Here is a 19889-nt window from a genome sequence, read left to right as displayed (position 1 = left end):
TGTCTTGAAGCATTAGCACACCACAATTGAGTGAATATATCACTTTAGTTTATGTTCTCCTTTGTTTATATTTGAAAGACTCCTGAATTTTTACTGATGATATATACAGAAAGTTTTTATTATTTTTGGTGTTGTTCCCCCCCAAAACTGTTTGAATCTATATAAATCTTTTTGTTGGTCAGAATTAATATTTTCGATGACTATATACACACAGATTTACAGATTTGTATATTGTTCTATTTTTCTGTATATTGTACATTTGTCATGCTCAGCTTCTAACAGAAAATAATATTTAAATGTTTAATATACATGAGGGAAAAAAAACTGAAAAAACAGTGGTAAGACTTTTTTTGGTTCATGTTTTTGGTTCATGTTGCCCAGACCTATTTGACATAAACATACAGCACACCGGAAGTAACTGAGTTTAAAAGCATCACTATCCAGAAGCAAAAAGAACCAAGAAGGTGTTCTTACCAGATGATGCCTCCATAGAAGAGAGAGAAGATGAAATAGAAGGCAATTGAGCCCCATGTCACAAAATGGTTCATCCACGTCCAAAAATGAGTCTCTAATGCAAGCTGACATTACACACATACAGGAGGGGGAGGAAAAGAAAGATGGGTGTAAAACATGGATCCAGGGACAGGCAGTGCATCAATAAACTACAGCAATCTTCCTCCGTGCTATAAAGAGAGACCTTGAGGTGACAACTGATAAATTATCTTCTCCAATTAATGGCCACTGACATCATCCTCATCACAACATCTTTCAACATATTTCATTACCGGGCCTTTGACAATACAAATGTCTCCTTTTGAAACTGCATGTGTTTCTCAGCTTTCTGCTATGCAAACAGCAGCCATCATCCTGAGAGGGCATTACGCGAGAAAAGACTCAAACACTCAAAAATAAATTGCTGATGTACTTCAGTGTCAGCTTGTTAACTTATTATAAATTCCTACATGTAAGCAAAACTCCAGCTAAGCTGAAGATGTGTCACTGGATACTTCTTTCCCGGTCCTTGTTTACACTCACTGAATAACTTGGTTTCCTGCTGTTTTGTTCTCAGCAGGTAGCATACATACAAATCTGACTGGGAGAGTGCCTGCTATAATATGAACCCACCACTCATTACTCTGAAAGCTTCAAATGTAACCATGAGTGCTGTAAACATTACAAAATGTTCCAAACACAACTGCTTCTTTAGAAGGAGTACAGTGGTTTGTTGATAGGGTATAATATATGATTTACCTTTAACGTCACAGTGATGACCATGACAGTAAAGACCAGTGTTCCAAATGTCCAGTTCCCAAACATCTACAAAAACAGACATACAGTACTTCAGTTAATAATAATAAATGGCATTACAATGTAGTTTGGCACTTCCTGAAAATGATTTCATGAGGAGAGGGAAACAGAAGCTTTGCATAAATGTACAGACCGTGTTTGTAATAGTATATTTGATCAAATTGTTCGCATCTGTATAAGGGACGTTGTTACCCTACTGCTCTTGTTCCCTTGGATCACTGACAAGCTTTAGTCTACACATGTGGTGCAAAGAGAGACAAGTTCACTATGACTGTAGCCTTGGTTAACAAGTTGTTTTGGCATCACGGTGCCCAAAATAAGGCCTCGGCCTCCAACTGTGTGAGTACTATCAGTAGCTCCACTGTTCTACTTATAGGTTGAGAGCTGTGGGAGACATTGTTTTGTTGCCAGCCAATTCGGGACGCTGCTGGAGTCTGAACATTGAGGGCTAATAGTGACACACAGGGGAGTAAACACTATTTCTGGACCTGTGACAGGCATACAGTTCAAGTTTGTGCTCGTTACTTTCAGAATTATGATTTAAACTAAAATCTTTTACAAACTCTGCCCCCTAACTGATATCTACCCTTTACCCCTTGAAAGCCTACTAGGAGTAACCCTTGAAAGTCTTTTCTGAGCAGAGATTTCTGTCATATTTCAGGCCTACTTATAGAAAAATCTGACTGGATGTTAGTGACGATGGTCTCTGCCTATGCAGCTACGCTTTGAAAAAGGCAGAAATTCTATTCTATTCTACTGGTCATCAAACTCAAAATAAAATATATTTTAAAATATTGTATATACTCAAAAATCGCCATTAAGGGTAAAGGAGAGGTAGGAAATTATTAAAAACCAAGCCATGTAACTCTACTATGAGTTGATTCAGCATATTTCAAGACACCACTAATGTAAATGCTACAGAATAGCTATTTAATGCTCTTGAATACCATCATTACTAATAATTTAATATTTCATAAAAAAAAAAAAAAAAAATCTTTCTGGGAGTTCTCTCATTAACTCCCTAAGAACACATGCATTCATCTGTAGAGCAGACTCTTACCAGCTGCCTGTTAGTTCGCAAGATCTGAAGACATGCACAGCATGAAGGCAAAAGGGAAAAGGCGTAATCAACAAAGGACAGAAGAAAAAGACAACCAAGAGAGTGCAGTAAAAGTGAGTGCTTTCGGAAATACCAAACTTCAGAAAGAAAGAAAGATGATGAGATATGCAGCAGGACAGAAAAGGGAAGATTTGTTATGCTGTTAAACAAAAAGAACAACAAAGAGACAGATAAGAAAAGTGCAAGATGAAGGGAAGACGTGAGTGCAAAAATACCAGCGGGTAAACAGTCCCATTAATGTCCGCAACACAACAAGATGCAATCACAAACGGTTACTCTATAGTATCTGTTTGCTACTTTTCCCTTTTTTGCTCTGAACTAACATTTGACTGATATCAGCATCATAAAACATGAAAACACATACCTGTCCATTGCCCATAAGTGTGGTGTCCTCTCCCATTAGTATGTAGGATCCAAAGAAGAAGACAAAGGCGTGACAGAAACCCAAAACAGTCCAGTACAAGAAGGTCCGGAAAGAGAGCAGAGAGTTCTTGCTAATATCTCTGTAGAAAATAAATAAATAAAAAGGGTTTTTAAAAATATATATATAATCCTTAAGAGCGTTCATTGGATCAGAGCACAGTTGCTCGTTTCACTGTGATGAATGAATAAATACGTTGCAATTTAGCGATTCTGAAAAATAAAATGATTTACGTAACAAGCAGCATCTAGATGCTAACAGCCAATTTAAAAACATTACATAAAATTCGAATTAACACACACAAATAAAGAAACAGTGGGCCAACTGTGTACATAGATGATGACATAACAGAAAACAAAATACAAAGTAGTGTTCACCTAGAGATGACATAAGCTCACCTGTACAGGCCAGGTTTGTTCTGCAATACATGCGGATGGACCAGCTGTTCAAACAGACTGTACACAAGGATTGGCAGCGAGGTGAAGCAGATGTTGTACAGTGTCAGATAAACACTGTCGTACAGAGTCTAGGTTGGACAGAGACAGCATTTCACTCATCAATGACCCATTAACAAGAACTGATATCCACAACTCGTTCAACAGACCTTAAAGATATCAGGGAGAGAGACTGAGCAGAGTTGGAGCAAAGCAGAAAAACAAATGACTAGGAACACACACACACACACACACACACACACACACACACACACACACACACACACACACACACACACACACACACACACACACATACGTGTTTTCGTGAAATATCAGGACCTATGACAAAAATGTGACAAATGGGAACGTGCCTTTCTGAAGGTCCTAGAGGCATGGGAATCACACAAAGTTTGACCCATGCTTCCAGGAACACGCCCATCTGTTGAGATTTTGGCTAGGGTGAAATTTTGGTCAAACCTGAATTTAATGCTACTTGTGAGGACACTGTCAGGTTTATGTGACTTATGAGTACCATAAGGTCACACACTGATATTTCATGTTTAGGTGAATTGTGAAGCCCATGGAAACACATAATTTTCAAGTATATATGACTTATAAGGACCAGGTAAGGGTAGGTTCTGTATTTTTAAGCTTGGCTCCTTTTGAGATTACAATATAATAGGCATGGATGCACAATAGTAATGCTCACCAGTCGGGTAACTTCTGACAGAAATATCAGACATTTATGTGTTAATAAAACAGTAAATATGAGCTGTGTAGAGACTTAAAAAAACACATAGGTCAAATGTGGTCAGTCTACTTTTTAAGTCTTAATATTGTAATGCATTAATTCATTTTGTAGTGAATGTTCATGTCAATAAAACGTGGAACATTATCTGCCTTTCTTATCATTTAATTGAAAAAGCACCCAGCATAAACCACAGATTTATGAGTAAGAACAATGCAATACAGAAAACTACAATATTGACATAACTGTGGAAGCAACAAAGTATCTCTCTTGGTTGTTTCTTTTTTTTCCTTGCATCTTTCTTTTAATGCAATGATCCTGTTGTGGATGTAGTACTTTATGGCAACCCAGTCTCTGCCTTTACGAGCTGCCGGCTCTGCTTGGAAGCAGCAGTCACATTCCTTTTACCTGGTACTTTGCAGCAACCTTTACTTCATCATTTGTCCACTTGCTTCTCACCTTCCCAGCTGTCATAAATGGAAACAAAAGAAAATATCTTAATGTGAATGCAAGAAAAGATAGAAAATATTCTAGTTTATAGTTTATAATGTGAATACAAAATGTTCTTAAACCTTGCTTTCTACTGGAGCACTTTAAAGGAGCAATGTAACACAAACTAGAGTTGTTGGTTCTACCAATTGAGAAAGGCTACAAAAACACATTCATGTCCTTCACAGCTTAAAACAATATGAGGACAATGTAACACAAAAACATCAAATTTAGTAGGAATAAATATCAAGCTGATGCTTTAAAGGGAAAGTTAGAACTAACAAATGGTACGCCAATTTCTTTCTCCTAAGATCTTCACAAAGAAGTAAAGCTAATGTTGATTTTGGGAAACTTTGACTCAAACTGATTGTTTTAATACAATCAAAGTGCATTTAATTTATGCACTAGGCCCAACTGACACATAAACTTGATTACTAAATACAAAAACATGATGTGTAACCTGTTGGAAGAATGAAGTGGGTATGTCACTCACCAATTGGTCTGTATGAGGCTGAGACAGGACCTCAGCACTTGGTGTCTGCAACAAAAGACAACAATATAACGTCAGAAACATTCTCTAGTATAAATCCCGACTAGATGATCAACTACAGATCATATTTGTAGCAGTGAACATTATTCACAGAAGGATCCGACTTCCTTATACAAGATTCTATAGAAACTTAACACTGTACAGTTCTGCTACCAACAATATGAGGACAGTGTAACACACACTAGAGTTGTTGGTCCAACCACATGAGGAAGGCAACTGAAACACACTCATGTCCTTCACAGCTTAAAACAATATGAGGACATTGTAACACACACTACAATCACTGGTCCTACCATATGAGGACTTCTTCTTAAACACACTCATGTCCTTCACAGCTTAAAACAATATGAGGACAGTGTAACACACACACTACAATCACTGGTCCTACCACATGAGGACTTCTACTTAAACACACTCATGTCCTTCACAGCTTAAAACAATATGAGGACATGACGACTGAACACATGTAGAGTTCATGTTCCTGACTTCTAACTTCTCCTGCTGTTGTCAATAAAAGCTCTAAACCCAACACTGATGTAAAGCCATCTATTTCCCCAGAAATTAAATCATGTAAACTGATCAGCGGGAGGTTAAATGGACAAAAACATGTGTAAAAGGACAAAAATATCAAATGTAGTCAGAATAAAGATCAAGCTGATGCTTTAAGGGTAAGTTTGGACTAACAAATGGTATAGACCAGGGTGCCCAATCCCAGTCCTCGAGAGCTACTGCCCTGCAGCTTTTAGATGCGTCCTTGTTCGAAACACCTGAATCAAATGAATGGCTCGTTATCAGGCCTTTGCCAGACTTGATGGCATGCCGAATTGGTAATCCAACTATTTGATTCAGCTGTGTTGGAGTAGGGATGCATCTAAAAGCTGCAGGACAGTAGCTCTCGAGGACTGGGATTGGGCACCCTGGTATAGACAATTACTTTCTCCTAATGCTAATGTTGATTTTGGTTAACTTTGACTGAAACTGATTGTTTTAATACAATTAAAGTACATTTCATTTATGCACTAGGCCCATCTGACACATATACTTGATACCAAATACAAAAATATGATGTGTAACCTGTTGGAAGAATGAAGTGGGTAAGTCACTCACCGATTGGTCTGTATGAGGCTGAGACAGGACCTCAGCACTTGGTGTCTGCAACAAAAGACAACAATATAACGTCAGAAACATTCTCTAGTATAAATCCCGACTAGATGATCAACTACAGATCATATTTGTAGCAGTGAACATTATTACAGAAGGATCCGACTTCCTTATACCAGATTCTAAAGAAACTTAACACTGTACAGTTCTGCTACCAACAATATGAGGACAGTGTAACACACACTAGAGTTGTTGGTCCAACCACATGAAGAAGGCAACTGAAACACACTCATGTCCTTCACAGCTTAAAACAATATGAGGACAGTGTAACACACACTACAATCACTGGTCCTACCATATGAGGACTTCTACTTAAACACACTCATGTCCTTCACAGCTTAAAACAATATGAGGACATGACGACTGAACACATGTAGAGTTCATGTTCCTGACTTCTAACTTCTCCTGCTGTTGTCAATAAAAGCTCTAAACCCAACACTGATGTAAAGCCATCTATTTCCCCAGAAATTAAATCATGTAAACTGATCAGCGGGAGGTTAAATGGACAAAAACATGTGTAAAAGGACAAAAATATCAAATGTAGTCAGAATAAAGATCACGCTGATGCTTTAAGGAAAGTTTGGACTAACAAATGGTATAGACAATTACTTTCTCCTAATGCTAATGTTGATTTTGGTTAACTTTGACTGAAACTGATTGTTTTAATACAATCAAAGTGCATTTCATTTATGCACTAGGCCCAACTGGCACATATACTTGATACCAAATACAAAAACATGATGTGTAACCTGTTGGAAGAATGAAGTGGGTATGTCACTCACCAATTGGTCTGTATGAGGCTGAGACAGGACCTCAGCACTTGGTGTCTGCAACAAAAGACAACAATATAACGTCAGAAACATTCTCTAGGATAAATCCCGACTAGATAATTAACTACAGATCATATTTGTAGCAGTGAACATTATTACAGAAGGATCCGACTTCCTTATACCAGATTCTAAAGAAACTTAACACTGTACAGTTCTGCTACCAACAATATGAGGACAGTGTAACACACACTAGAGTTGTTGGTCCAACCACATGAAGAAGGCAACTGAAACACACTCATGTCCTTCACAGCTTAAAACAATATGAGGACATGACGACTGAACACATGTAGAGTTCATGTTCCTGACTTCTAACTTCTCCTGCTGTTGTCAATAAAAGCTCTAAACCCAACACTGATGTAAAGCCATCTATTTCCCCAGAAATTAAATCATGTAAACTGATCAGCAGGAGGTTAAATGGACAAAAACATGTGTAAAAGGACAAAAATATCAAATGTAGTCAGAATAAAGATCACGCTGATGCTTTAAGGGAAAGTTTGGACTAACAAATGGTATAGACAATTACTTTCTCCTAATGCTAATGTTGATTTTGGTTAACTTTGACTGAAACTGATTGTTTTAATACAATTAAAGTGCATTTCATTTATGCACTAGGCCCATCTGACACATATACTTGATACCAAATACAAAAAACATGATGTGTAACCTGTTGGAAGAATGAAGTGGGTAAGTCACTCACCGATTGGTCTGTATGAGGCTGAGACAGGACCTCAGCACTTGGTGTCTGCAACAAAAGACAATATAACGTCAGAAACATTCTCTAGTATAAATCCCGACTAGATGATCAACTACAGATCATATTTGTAGCAGTGAACATTATTCACAGAAGGATCCGATCTGACTTCCTTATACCAGATTCTATAGAAACTTAACACTGTACAGTTCTGCTACACACAATATGAGGACAGTGTAACACACACTAGAGTTGTTGGTCCAACCACATGAAGAAGGCAACTGAAACACACTCATGTCCTTCACAGCTTAAAACAATATGAGGACATGACGACTGAACACATGTAGAGTTCATGTTCCTGACTTCTAACTTCTCCTGCTGTTGTCAATAAAAGCTCTAAACCCAACACTGATGTAAAGCCATCTATTTCCCCAGAAATTAAATCATGTAAACTGATCAGCGGGAGGTTAAATGGACAAAAACATGTGTAAAAGGACAAAAATATCAAATGTAGTCAGAATAAAGATCACGCTGATGCTTAAAGGAAAGTTTGGACTAACAAATGGTATAGACAATTACTTTCTCCTAATGCTAATGTTGATTTTGGTTAACTTTGACTGAAACTGATTGTTTTAATACAATTAAAGTGCATTTAATTTATGCACTAGGCCCATCTGACACATATACTTGATACCAAATACAAAAACATGATGTGTAACCTGTTGGAAGAATGAAGTGGGTAAGTCACTCACCGATTGGTCTGTATGAGGCTGAGACAGGACCTCAGCACTTGGTGTCTGCAACAAAAGACAACAATATAACGTCAGAAACATTCTCTAGTATAAATCCCGACTAGATGATCAACTACAGATCATATTTGTAGCAGTGAACATTATTACAGAAGGATCCGACTTCCTTATACCAGATTCTAAAGAAACTTAACACTGTACAGTTCTGCTACCAACAATATGAGGACAGTGTAACACACACTAGAGTTGTTGGTCCAACCACATGAGGAAGGCAACTGAAACACACTCATGTCCTTCACAGCTTAAAACAATATGAGGACAGTGTAACACACACTACAATCACTGGTCCTACCATATGAGGACTTCTTCTTAAACACACTCATGTCCTTCACAGCTTAAAACAATATGAGGACATGACGACTGAACACATGTAGAGTTCATGTTCCTGACTTCTAACTTCTTCTGCTGTTGTCAATAAAAGCTCCAAACCCAACACTGATTTAAAGGCATCTATTTCCCCAGAAATTAAATCATGTAAACTGATCAGCGGGAGGTTAAATGGACAAAAACATGTGTAAAAGGACAAAAATATCAAATGTAGTCAGAATAAAGATCACGCTGATGCTTTAAGGAAAGTTTGGACTAACAAATGGTATAGACAATTACTTTCTCCTAATGCTAATGTTGATTTTGGTTAACTTTGACTGAAACTGATTGTTTTAATACAATTAAAGTGCATTTCATTTATGCACTAGGCCCATCTGACACATATACTTGATACCAAATACAAAAATATGATGTGTAACCTGTTGGAAGAATGAAGTGGGTAAGTCACTCACCGATTGGTCTGTATGAGGCTGAGACAGGACCTCAGCACTTGGTGTCTGCAACAAAAGACAACAATATAACGTCAGAAACATTCTCTAGGATAAATCCCGACTAGATAATTAACTACAGATCATATTTGTAGCAGTGAACATTATTACAGAAGGATCCGACTTCCTTATACCAGATTCTAAAGAAACTTAACACTGTACAGTTCTGCTACCAACAATATGAGGACAGTGTAACACACACTAGAGTTGTTGGTCCAACCACATGAAGAAGGCAACTGAAACACACTCATGTCCTTCACAGCTTAAAACAATATGAGGACATGACGACTGAACACATGTAGAGTTCATGTTCCTGACTTCTAACTTCTCCTGCTGTTGTCAATAAAAGCTCTAAACCCAACACTGATGTAAAGCCATCTATTTCCCCAGAAATTAAATCATGTAAACTGATCAGCAGGAGGTTAAATGGACAAAAACATGTGTAAAAGGACAAAAATATCAAATGTAGTCAGAATAAAGATCACGCTGATGCTTTAAGGGAAAGTTTGGACTAACAAATGGTATAGACAATTACTTTCTCCTAATGCTAATGTTGATTTTGGTTAACTTTGACTGAAACTGATTGTTTTAATACAATTAAAGTGCATTTCATTTATGCACTAGGCCCATCTGACACATATACTTGATACCAAATACAAAAACATGATGTGTAACCTGTTGGAAGAATGAAGTGGGTAAGTCACTCACCGATTGGTCTGTATGAGGCTGAGACAGGACCTCAGCACTTGGTGTCTGCAACAAAAGACAATATAACGTCAGAAACATTCTCTAGTATAAATCCCGACTAGATGATCAACTACAGATCATATTTGTAGCAGTGAACATTATTCACAGAAGGATCTGACTTCCTTATACCAGATTCTATAGAAACTTAACACTGTACAGTTCTGCTACACACAATATGAGGACAGTGTAACACACACTAGAGTTGTTGGTCCAACCACATGAAGAAGGCAACTGAAACACACTCATGTCCTTCACAGCTTAAAACAATATGAGGACATGACGACTGAACACATGTAGAGTTCATGTTCCTGACTTCTAACTTCTCCTGCTGTTGTCAATAAAAGCTCTAAACCCAACACTGATGTAAAGCCATCTATTTCCCCAGAAATTAAATCATGTAAACTGATCAGCGGGAGGTTAAATGGACAAAAACATGTGTAAAAGGACAAAAATATCAAATGTAGTCAGAATAAAGATCACGCTGATGCTTAAAGGAAAGTTTGGACTAACAAATGGTATAGACAATTACTTTCTCCTAATGCTAATGTTGATTTTGGTTAACTTTGACTGAAACTGATTGTTTTAATACAATTAAAGTGCATTTAATTTATGCACTAGGCCCATCTGACACATATACTTGATACCAAATACAAAAACATGATGTGTAACCTGTTGGAAGAATGAAGTGGGTAAGTCACTCACCGATTGGTCTGTATGAGGCTGAGACAGGACCTCAGCACTTGGTGTCTGCAACAAAAGACAACAATATAACGTCAGAAACATTCTCTAGTATAAATCCCGACTAGATGATCAACTACAGATCATATTTGTAGCAGTGAACATTATTACAGAAGGATCCGACTTCCTTATACCAGATTCTAAAGAAACTTAACACTGTACAGTTCTGCTACCAACAATATGAGGACAGTGTAACACACACTAGAGTTGTTGGTCCAACCACATGAGGAAGGCAACTGAAACACACTCATGTCCTTCACAGCTTAAAACAATATGAGGACAGTGTAACACACACTACAATCACTGGTCCTACCATATGAGGACTTCTTCTTAAACACACTCATGTCCTTCACAGCTTAAAACAATATGAGGACATGACGACTGAACACATGTAGAGTTCATGTTCCTGACTTCTAACTTCTCCTGCTGTTGTCAATAAAAGCTCTAAACCCAACACTGATGTAAAGCCATCTATTTCCCCAGAAATTAAATCATGTAAACTGATCAGCAGGAGGTTAAATGGACAAAAACATGTGTAAAAGGACAAAAATATCAAATGTAGTCAGAATAAAGATCAAGCTGATGCTTAAAGGAAAGTTTGGACTAACAAATGGTATAGACAATTACTTTCTCCTAATGCTAATGTTGATTTTGGTTAACTTTGACTGAAACTGATTGTTTTAATACAATTAAAGTGCATTTCATTTATGCACTAGGCCCATCTGACACATATACTTGATACCAAATACAAAAACATGATGTGTAACCTGTTGGAAGAATGAAGTGGGTAAGTCACTCACCGATTGGTCTGTATGAGGCTGAGACAGGACCTCAGCACTTGGTGTCTGCAACAAAAGACAATATAACGTCAGAAACATTCTCTAGTATAAATCCCGACTAGATGATCAACTACAGATCATATTTGTAGCAGTGAACATTATTCACAGAAGGATCTGACTTCCTTATACCAGATTCTATAGAAACTTAACACTGTACAGTTCTGCTACACACAATATGAGGACAGTGTAACACACACTAGAGTTGTTGGTCCAACCACATGAAGAAGGCAACTGAAACACACTCATGTCCTTCACAGCTTAAAACAATATGAGGACATGACGACTGAACACATGTAGAGTTCATGTTCCTCACTTCTAACTTCTCCTGCTGTTGTCAATAAAAGCTCTAAACCCAACACTGATGTAAAGCCATCTATTTCCCCAGAAATTAAATCATGTAAACTGATCAGCGGGAGGTTAAATGGACAAAAACATGTGTAAAAGGACAAAAATATCAAATGTAGTCAGAATAAAGATCACGCTGATGCTTAAAGGGAAAGTTTGGACTAACAAATGGTATAGACAATTACTTTCTCCTAATGCTAATGTTGATTTTGGTTAACTTTGACTGAAACTGATTGTTTTAATACAATTAAAGTGCATTTCATTTATGCACTAGGCCCATCTGACACATATACTTGATACCAAATACAAAAACATGATGTGTAACCTGTTGGAAGAATGAAGTGGGTATGTCACTCACCGATTGGTCTGTATGAGGCTGAGACAGGACCTCAGCACTTGGTGTCTGCAACAAAAGACAACAATATAACGTCAGAAACATTCTCTAGTATAAATCCCGACTAGATGATCAACTACAGATCATATTTGTAGCAGTGAACATTATTACAGAAGGATCCGACTTCCTTATACCAGATTCTAAAGAAACTTAACACTGTACAGTTCTGCTACCAACAATATGAGGACAGTGTAACACACACTAGAGTTGTTGGTCCAACCACATGAGGAAGGCAACTGAAACACACTCATGTCCTTCACAGCTTAAAACAATATGAGGACAGTGTAACACACACTACAATCACTGGTCCTACCATATGAGGACTTCTTCTTAAACACACTCATGTCCTTCACAGCTTAAAACAATATGAGGACATGACGACTGAACACATGTAGAGTTCATGTTCCTGACTTCTAACTTCTTCTGCTGTTGTCAATAAAAGCTCCAAACCCAACACTGATTTAAAGGCATCTATTTCCCAGAAATTAAATCATGTAAACTGATCAGCGGGAGGTTAAATGGACAAAAACATGTGTAAAAGGACAAAAATATCAAATGTAGTCAGAATAAAGATCACGCTGATGCTTTACGGGAAAGTTTGGACTAACAAATGGTATAGACAATTACTTTCTCCTAATGCTAATGTTGATTTTGGTTAACTTTGACTGAAACTGATTGTTTTAATACAATTAAAGTGCATTTCATTTATGCACTAGGCCCATCTGACACATATACTTGATACCAAATACAAAAATATGATGTGTAACCTGTTGGAAGAATGAAGTGGGTAAGTATGAGGCTGAGACAGGACCTCAGCACTTGGTGTCTGCAACAAAAGACAACAATATAACGTCAGAAACATTCTCTAGTATAAATCCCGACTAGATAATTAACTACAGATCATATTTGTATCAGTGAACATTATTACAGAAGGATCCGACTTCCTTATACCAGATTCTAAAGAAACTTAACACTGTACAGTTCTGCTACCCACAATATGAGGACAGTGTAACACACACTAGAGTTGTTGATCCAACCACATGAGGAAGGCAACTGAAACACACTCATGTCCTTCACAGCTTAAAACAATATGAGGACAGTGTAACACACACACTACAATCACTGGTCCTACCATATGAGGACTTCTACTTTCCTGTTGGAGGTTGAGACAGGATGGAAGGAGAGCAGGGAAGTAGCTGGCACAAATGATTCTATTGACACAACAGGTCAGTGAGATTAATGAACTGAACACAACAGACTCTTTCAAAATAAAACAGGAAAATGGCATGAAAATACAAACGTTGTAATATACAACCCTAACATAAACTCCTTAAAACAATGTTAATAACGTTAAGCCAAACTCAACTAACCCGCCACTAAACATAAGAAACTCAAAACCTTAGAATAACGTCAGAAACGCTGGGCCAGAGACCCAGACCCTATTGGTTTGTGCTAAATACGAAAACATTATTATTAACATTTAAATCCCCCAAACATATCTTGTGTTGAAAAAAAAAATGTGTGTTGCAGTTAGCTACACTTAAAAAGAGCTTAGACTGACTGTCTGTGCAGTTGAAGATGCAGAGCACGTGCAAGGCCACAGGTCCCTTTAACTCCAGTGGGAATTTAAAAACAGTTAAATTAAACTTCTAATATCTATTGTTGAAGATAAATCTTAAGTAATTTTTAGCATTTATCATCATTCATCACACAGTTTGTTCAAATCGATTGTGTATTGTTTTAGTTCCGTTTAACTAGCGTTAATTAGCTTGTTAAACATACAACTTTACCTTGCTAAATGTGCGTCGAGTCATGGATATCAAAGGTAAATACATACGTCAAGACAAATCTCTGCTGAGTGCTGAAGGTCCCGGATGTGCAGTTCACTCAGAGCTCCGGCGGTTTGTATCTTGCCGTGACCAGCAGCTCTTTGGTTGAGGCTTTCGAACAATCAGATGCAGCGTTACTCACTTGTTGTCCAATCACAGACGCCGTTCTATGCTCCACTGACGAAATGCCGCATCCTCTCACCAGCCACGGGCTCTCCTCGTCCATTTAACAACAAAAACACAGCAACACTCGCTGTATTTGAGGTAGGAACACTTGAGAAGTGTCACAGTGTTTTGCAAACTGCTGTTACAGTTAATTTCGTTCCGTTAATTTGTTTGGTTCCTATTCTTAAGTAACACTTAAATACACATGTGGTTAGCTTGCTGGTCTAGTTTAAGTTAGCATGGGCATGCTGTTCACTGATGGAGTAATGCCAAAATTGGCCTGATATTGTCAGTGTGTTATCATAAACATGTCCTAATTTGTCATGAAAAGAAGAGCAGTACCCTAGACCCTCAAGTGAAAATACAGATAATAGATAAGCAATTTAAGAAAATAAGTATAATGTGTATAATAAATGATTTTACTGTCACTTTCCTGGGTTTGTTGACCCAGCATTTTAAGTTTTAGTTTGTTTGGATGTCGATGTTTATTTATAAGTTCTTTAGGTTAGCTAAGTTCATTTGTTTATTAGATTACCCTTGTGATGTCTGTTTTATTGTGAAAGTCCTTGTCCTATATGCAGTGAGTCTAGTTTTGTTTCCCCTTGTCTTGTTAGGTCTGATTTGTCCCAGCTGTTCCTCATCCCCTCATTGTCTCTCTGTGTACTTACAAGGGCTTGCAAAAGTATTCGTCCCCTTTTTCCACATTTTGTCACATTACTGCCACAAACATGAATCAATTTTAATGGAATCCAATTTCAGCAAAAGGTGGTTCTACAAAGTATTGACTCAGGGGCTGAATAATTACGCACACCCCTTTTCAGTTATTTATTTGTAAAAATGTTTGGAATCATGTATGATTTTCATTCCACTTCTCACGTGTAGACCACTTTGTATTGGTCTTTCATGTGCGAGTCCAATAAAATTGATTCATGTTTGTGGCAGTAATGTGACAAAATGTGGAAAAGTTCAAGGGGCGAATAATACTTGCAAGCCACTGTAAGTCCTGTCCTCATTTGTTCAGTGTCAGGTCATCTGTTGTCTTTGGTGCCACGTTTCCATGTTCCAGGTATGTTTGTATCCATGTCAGGTTTCATGGTTTGTCCCCAGGTTAGGTTATTGTTTAGCTTCACTTCTGCCTTTTGTTTTGTAATCTTTTAATTCAATTAAATTCAATTTTATTTATATAGCACCAAATCACAACAACAATCGCCTCAAGGCGCTTTATATTGTACAGTAGATCGCACAATAATAGATACAGAGGAAAACCCAACAATCATACGACCACCTATGAGCAAGAACTTTGGCGACAGTGCGAAGGAAAAACTCCCTTTAACAGGAAGAAACCTCCAGCAGAACCAGGCTCAGGGAGGGGCGGGGCCATCTGCTGTGATTGGTTGGGGTGAGAGAAGGAAGACAGGATAAAGACATGCTGTGGATTAATAACAAGTATGATTCAGTGCAGAGAGGTCTATTAACACATAGTGAGTGAGAAAGGTGACTGGAAAGGAAAAAACTCAGTGCATCATGGGAATCCCGGCAGCTCACGCTCACTGCAGCACAACTAAGGGAGGATTCAGGGTCACCTGATCCTGCCCTAACTATATGCTTTAGCAAAAGGAAAGTTTGAAGCCTAATCTTAAAAGTAGAGATAGTGTCTGTCTCCCGAATCCAAACTGGAAGCTGGTTCTGCCTATTTTACCAGCCTTAATAAACAGCTTGCTTTCTGTTAATATTAAAATTTTCTTTCACGCCCTTTGTGTCTGCATTTTGGGTCCATTCCTCAAATTCATACATGTGTCTAACTGCTTTTTCCCCACTCGGCGACACACCCGTCGGGGTCAAACTCTGGTAATTGGTGATTCTGTTCTCAGACATGTGAAGCTAGAGACACCGGCAACCATAGTTAATTGTCTTCCAGGGGCCAGAGCAGGCGACATTGAAGGAAATTTAAAACTGCTGGCTAAGTGTAGTGAAGTAGATTCTGGGGTAGGATTTTACATGATGTCCACAAACGCACCACTAACATCCACACCTTCCCAGTTGACAATTAGCAGGCTTATAAGAAACAGCTGCGCTTCACTACCAGAAGGAGTCATTTGGTAGTCTTGTCCATCCAAGGTGGCTGCGAGCATTAGGCAGTTAAGCGCTGCAGATCTCTCCAGGAAAGTTACTCAGTTTAGTATTGCCCTTTAGAGAGTGGTAAGTGGGACTCTTGTGTTCATCATAACGTGGCATAGTAGGGTGGACTTTGACAACTGTTTCCCTCTTTTGTTGCAGGCTTGCACTATACTACTGCTGTCTTGTCATATGCTGTTTTGTTTGTTACGCAATGCTTTTATAACAAACAGTAATTTGGGGTGTATTTGTTTTATGTAGATCTTTTACTAATCTGTTTAATGTTTTATGCTTTCTTTTATTGCTTTAGTGGAGGTGTGGCTGCTTGTTGAGGGGCTAGGCACGTGAGGTGGAATCCTCCCGATGCATGCGAGTGTACACACCGGGCATAGGTAGATTGCACCGCTTAGTGTGAGTGAGGTCTGCAGTGAAATCACATGGGTGAGTAATTGGTGGCACCCTTGGGCACTCCTCCCTGTAGGTTGCCTCCTCAAGTGGCCGGTCTCCACCATTTTGTTTAGTTGCTCTTTTATCATGTTGTGATTGTTTTAGGGTAGCATCGTGGTAGGGAGTCTGGTCGTTTTAATTAACTATTTTGCCGTCTCAACCCTGCTACCTTAGGTGCCTCTTTGATTTTATAATTCTATGTTTTTAGTAGTTCTTCTTAATAAACCTTGATTTGTAAAATTCACCTGCCTCACCTTTGCCGTTAATAACAAGTCTGTGGGCTTTGGTTGCCAGTGTAACACTTACATTGGCTAGAGATATCTTTCCTGGGTGTAACTCCTCCCCAGGTGGCGTTGTCAACATCTTAGTTACCGTCCCGGTTATTCCTCATTCGCGCCACCACATAAGGGTAAACGTAAATTCAGTAAAATCATAATTCACATCGGCAGTAATGACACCCAGTTACGCCAATCGGAGGTCACTGAAATCAATATCGAATCAGTGTGTAACTTTGCCAAAACAATGTTGACTCTGTAGTTTTCTCTGGTCCCTCCCCAATCAGACCAGGAGTGACCTGTTTAGCTGCATTTCTCCTTAAATTGCTGTCTGTGTTGTCCCAGAAATGATGTCGGCTTCATAGATAATTGGCAAAGCTTCTGGAGGAAACCTGGTCTTGTTAGGAGAGACGGCATCCATCCCACTTTGGATGGAGCAGCTCTCATTTCTAGAAATATGGACAAATTTATTAAAGCCCCAAAATATGACTATCCAGAGTTGGGACCAAGAAGCAGAGTTGCAGTCTTACACGCCTCTGCAGCTTCTCTCCTCCTGCTACCCCCAAAAACCCATCTCCACTGAGACCGTGTCAGCTCCCAAACAGACAAAACAAACTAAAAACCAGCAAAAACAATTTAAACATAAACATAAAAAAATCAAAAAGAAAGAACAATACAGTATCCACATCTGAACCAAAGAGTAAAACATTGTGGATTATTAAATATTAGGGCGCCTCCTCCAAGTCTGTTAGTACATGACTTAATAATTGATCAACAAATCGATTTACTCTGCCTTACAGAAACCTGGTTGCAGTCGGATGATTATGTTAGTTAAAATGAATCAACACCCCGAGTAATTCTAACTACCAGAAATCGCAAAGCACAGGCGGAGGGGGCGGTGTGGCAGCAATTTTTCACACCAGCCTATTAATTAACGAAAGACCAAGACAGACTTTTAATTCATTTGAAAGCCTGATGCTTAGCCTCGTCCACCCCAGCTGTAAAACTCAGAAACCAGTCTTACTTGTTATCATCTATCGTCCACCTGGGCCTTACAGAGTTTCTGTCTGATTTCTCAGACTTTTATCTGATTTAGTGCTCAGCTCAGATAAAATAATTATTGTGGGTGATTTTAACATCCATGTAGATGCTAAAAATGACAGCCTCAACATGGCATTTAATCTGTTATTAGACTCAATTGGCTTCTCTCAAAATGTAAAAGAACCCACCCACCACTTTTATCACACTCTAGATCTTGTTTTAACATATGAAATAGAAACTGAACATTTAACAGTGTTTCCTGAAAACCCTCTGCCGCCTGATCATTTCCTGATAACATGTACATTTACAGTAATTGATTACACAGCAGTAAAGGCCCTGGTGTGGTGCCTATGGGTCTAGCTAGGCCCTGGTGCGGTGCAGATGGCCTCAGAAAACAGCACAGGCCCTGGTTGAGGCTCAGTTGGTTTATGCTAGCAGCACAGGCCCTGGTGTGGTGCAGACAACTTCTGGTAGTAGCAGAGGAGAAAAACCAAAACAAAAAAACAACCCAAAATTCAAAGCAGACATTCAACAAGGAGACATGCTGCTGCCCTCTTGGAATTCAGAGTCGAGACTGAGCCTGATGATCATACTGAATCACATGACAGCGGCAGGAATCTCTAAGTTCAACTGCAGATTGCAGATGCAATTATATTAATGCAGATTAATATAAACTCTTCAAGGGTCAAAATCTGCACACACATCATTCTGCTTAGTGAAGGTCAGACAATTTGTGCATTGATTTTGAGAAGTAAGACTCATTAAATAACAGTAATATAATTACACAAATGTTGAAACTTTATATTTTGAGACATTTTGTCAACAACAAAAACCCCAAGATGTGCAGGCACTAATAACTGAATCTAAAGACCTTCATTTTGTCAAGATTTGCCTGATTTAACTGTTGTTACCCTTGCTTAAGCCCCAAGAAGGGTATAACCTGGGTCAAATGTGTTATTGTGTCTGACACACCTACAAAATGAGGACTCGCAGAGTGACGCCACTATAACCTGGGTCAAATGTGTTATTGTGTCTGACACACCTACAAAATGAGGACTCACAGAGTGACGCCACTGAAAGTGTGTTAAAAGTGTGTTTTGTTCCAAAACTGGCCAGTAGGCGGCGAAACTGAAAGTGAGCAAAAACGCTAAACACACTTAAACACACTTTTCATAAAATTGTGATATTTCAGGACATTCGAGATTTTTGGTTTGGGAGCATGTTGGGGCCTCTAGAACACTTTAGAAGGCTCGGAAAAATGAGGACCTCAAAATGTCCTCATTTTTCCGAAGGCCCTCATTTTGTGAGTGTGTTATCATAAAATTGTCCTCAGATGTCACGAAACAAGTACACACACACACACACACACACACACACACACACACACACACACACACACACACACACACACACACACACACACACACACACACACACACACACACACACACACACACACACACACACACACACACACACACACACACACACACACACACACACACACACACACACACACACACAGTACTAGAAGATGAGGCAAGAGGATTATAATATGGCCTCCCAATAAAAACT

General features: G+C 38.6%; 1 protein-coding gene across 2 annotated transcripts in view; it reads right to left on the bottom strand.

The window, feature by feature from the left end:
• Positions 1-19889, bottom strand: part of atp11b (ATPase phospholipid transporting 11B (putative)) — a 65878-nt gene that overhangs the window by 17621 nt on the left and 28368 nt on the right. For both annotated transcript variants that reach the window (XM_039600824.1, XM_031733791.2), the window contains exons 24-27: positions 3248-3375; positions 2793-2931; positions 1252-1317; positions 475-578 (exon numbers count right to left, since the gene is read on the bottom strand). In XM_039600824.1, the coding sequence (XP_039456758.1) occupies positions 475-578; positions 1252-1317; positions 2793-2931; positions 3248-3375 (437 nt within the window). The remainder of the gene's footprint in view (positions 1-474; positions 579-1251; positions 1318-2792; positions 2932-3247; positions 3376-19889) is intronic.

This window comes from Oreochromis aureus, linkage group 17 (assembly GCF_013358895.1).
Source record: "Oreochromis aureus strain Israel breed Guangdong linkage group 17, ZZ_aureus, whole genome shotgun sequence".
Taxonomy (NCBI): domain Eukaryota; kingdom Metazoa; phylum Chordata; class Actinopteri; order Cichliformes; family Cichlidae; genus Oreochromis; species Oreochromis aureus.
Note: the sequence above shows the minus strand (reverse complement) of the source record. Positions and strands in the feature narration are given on the sequence as shown.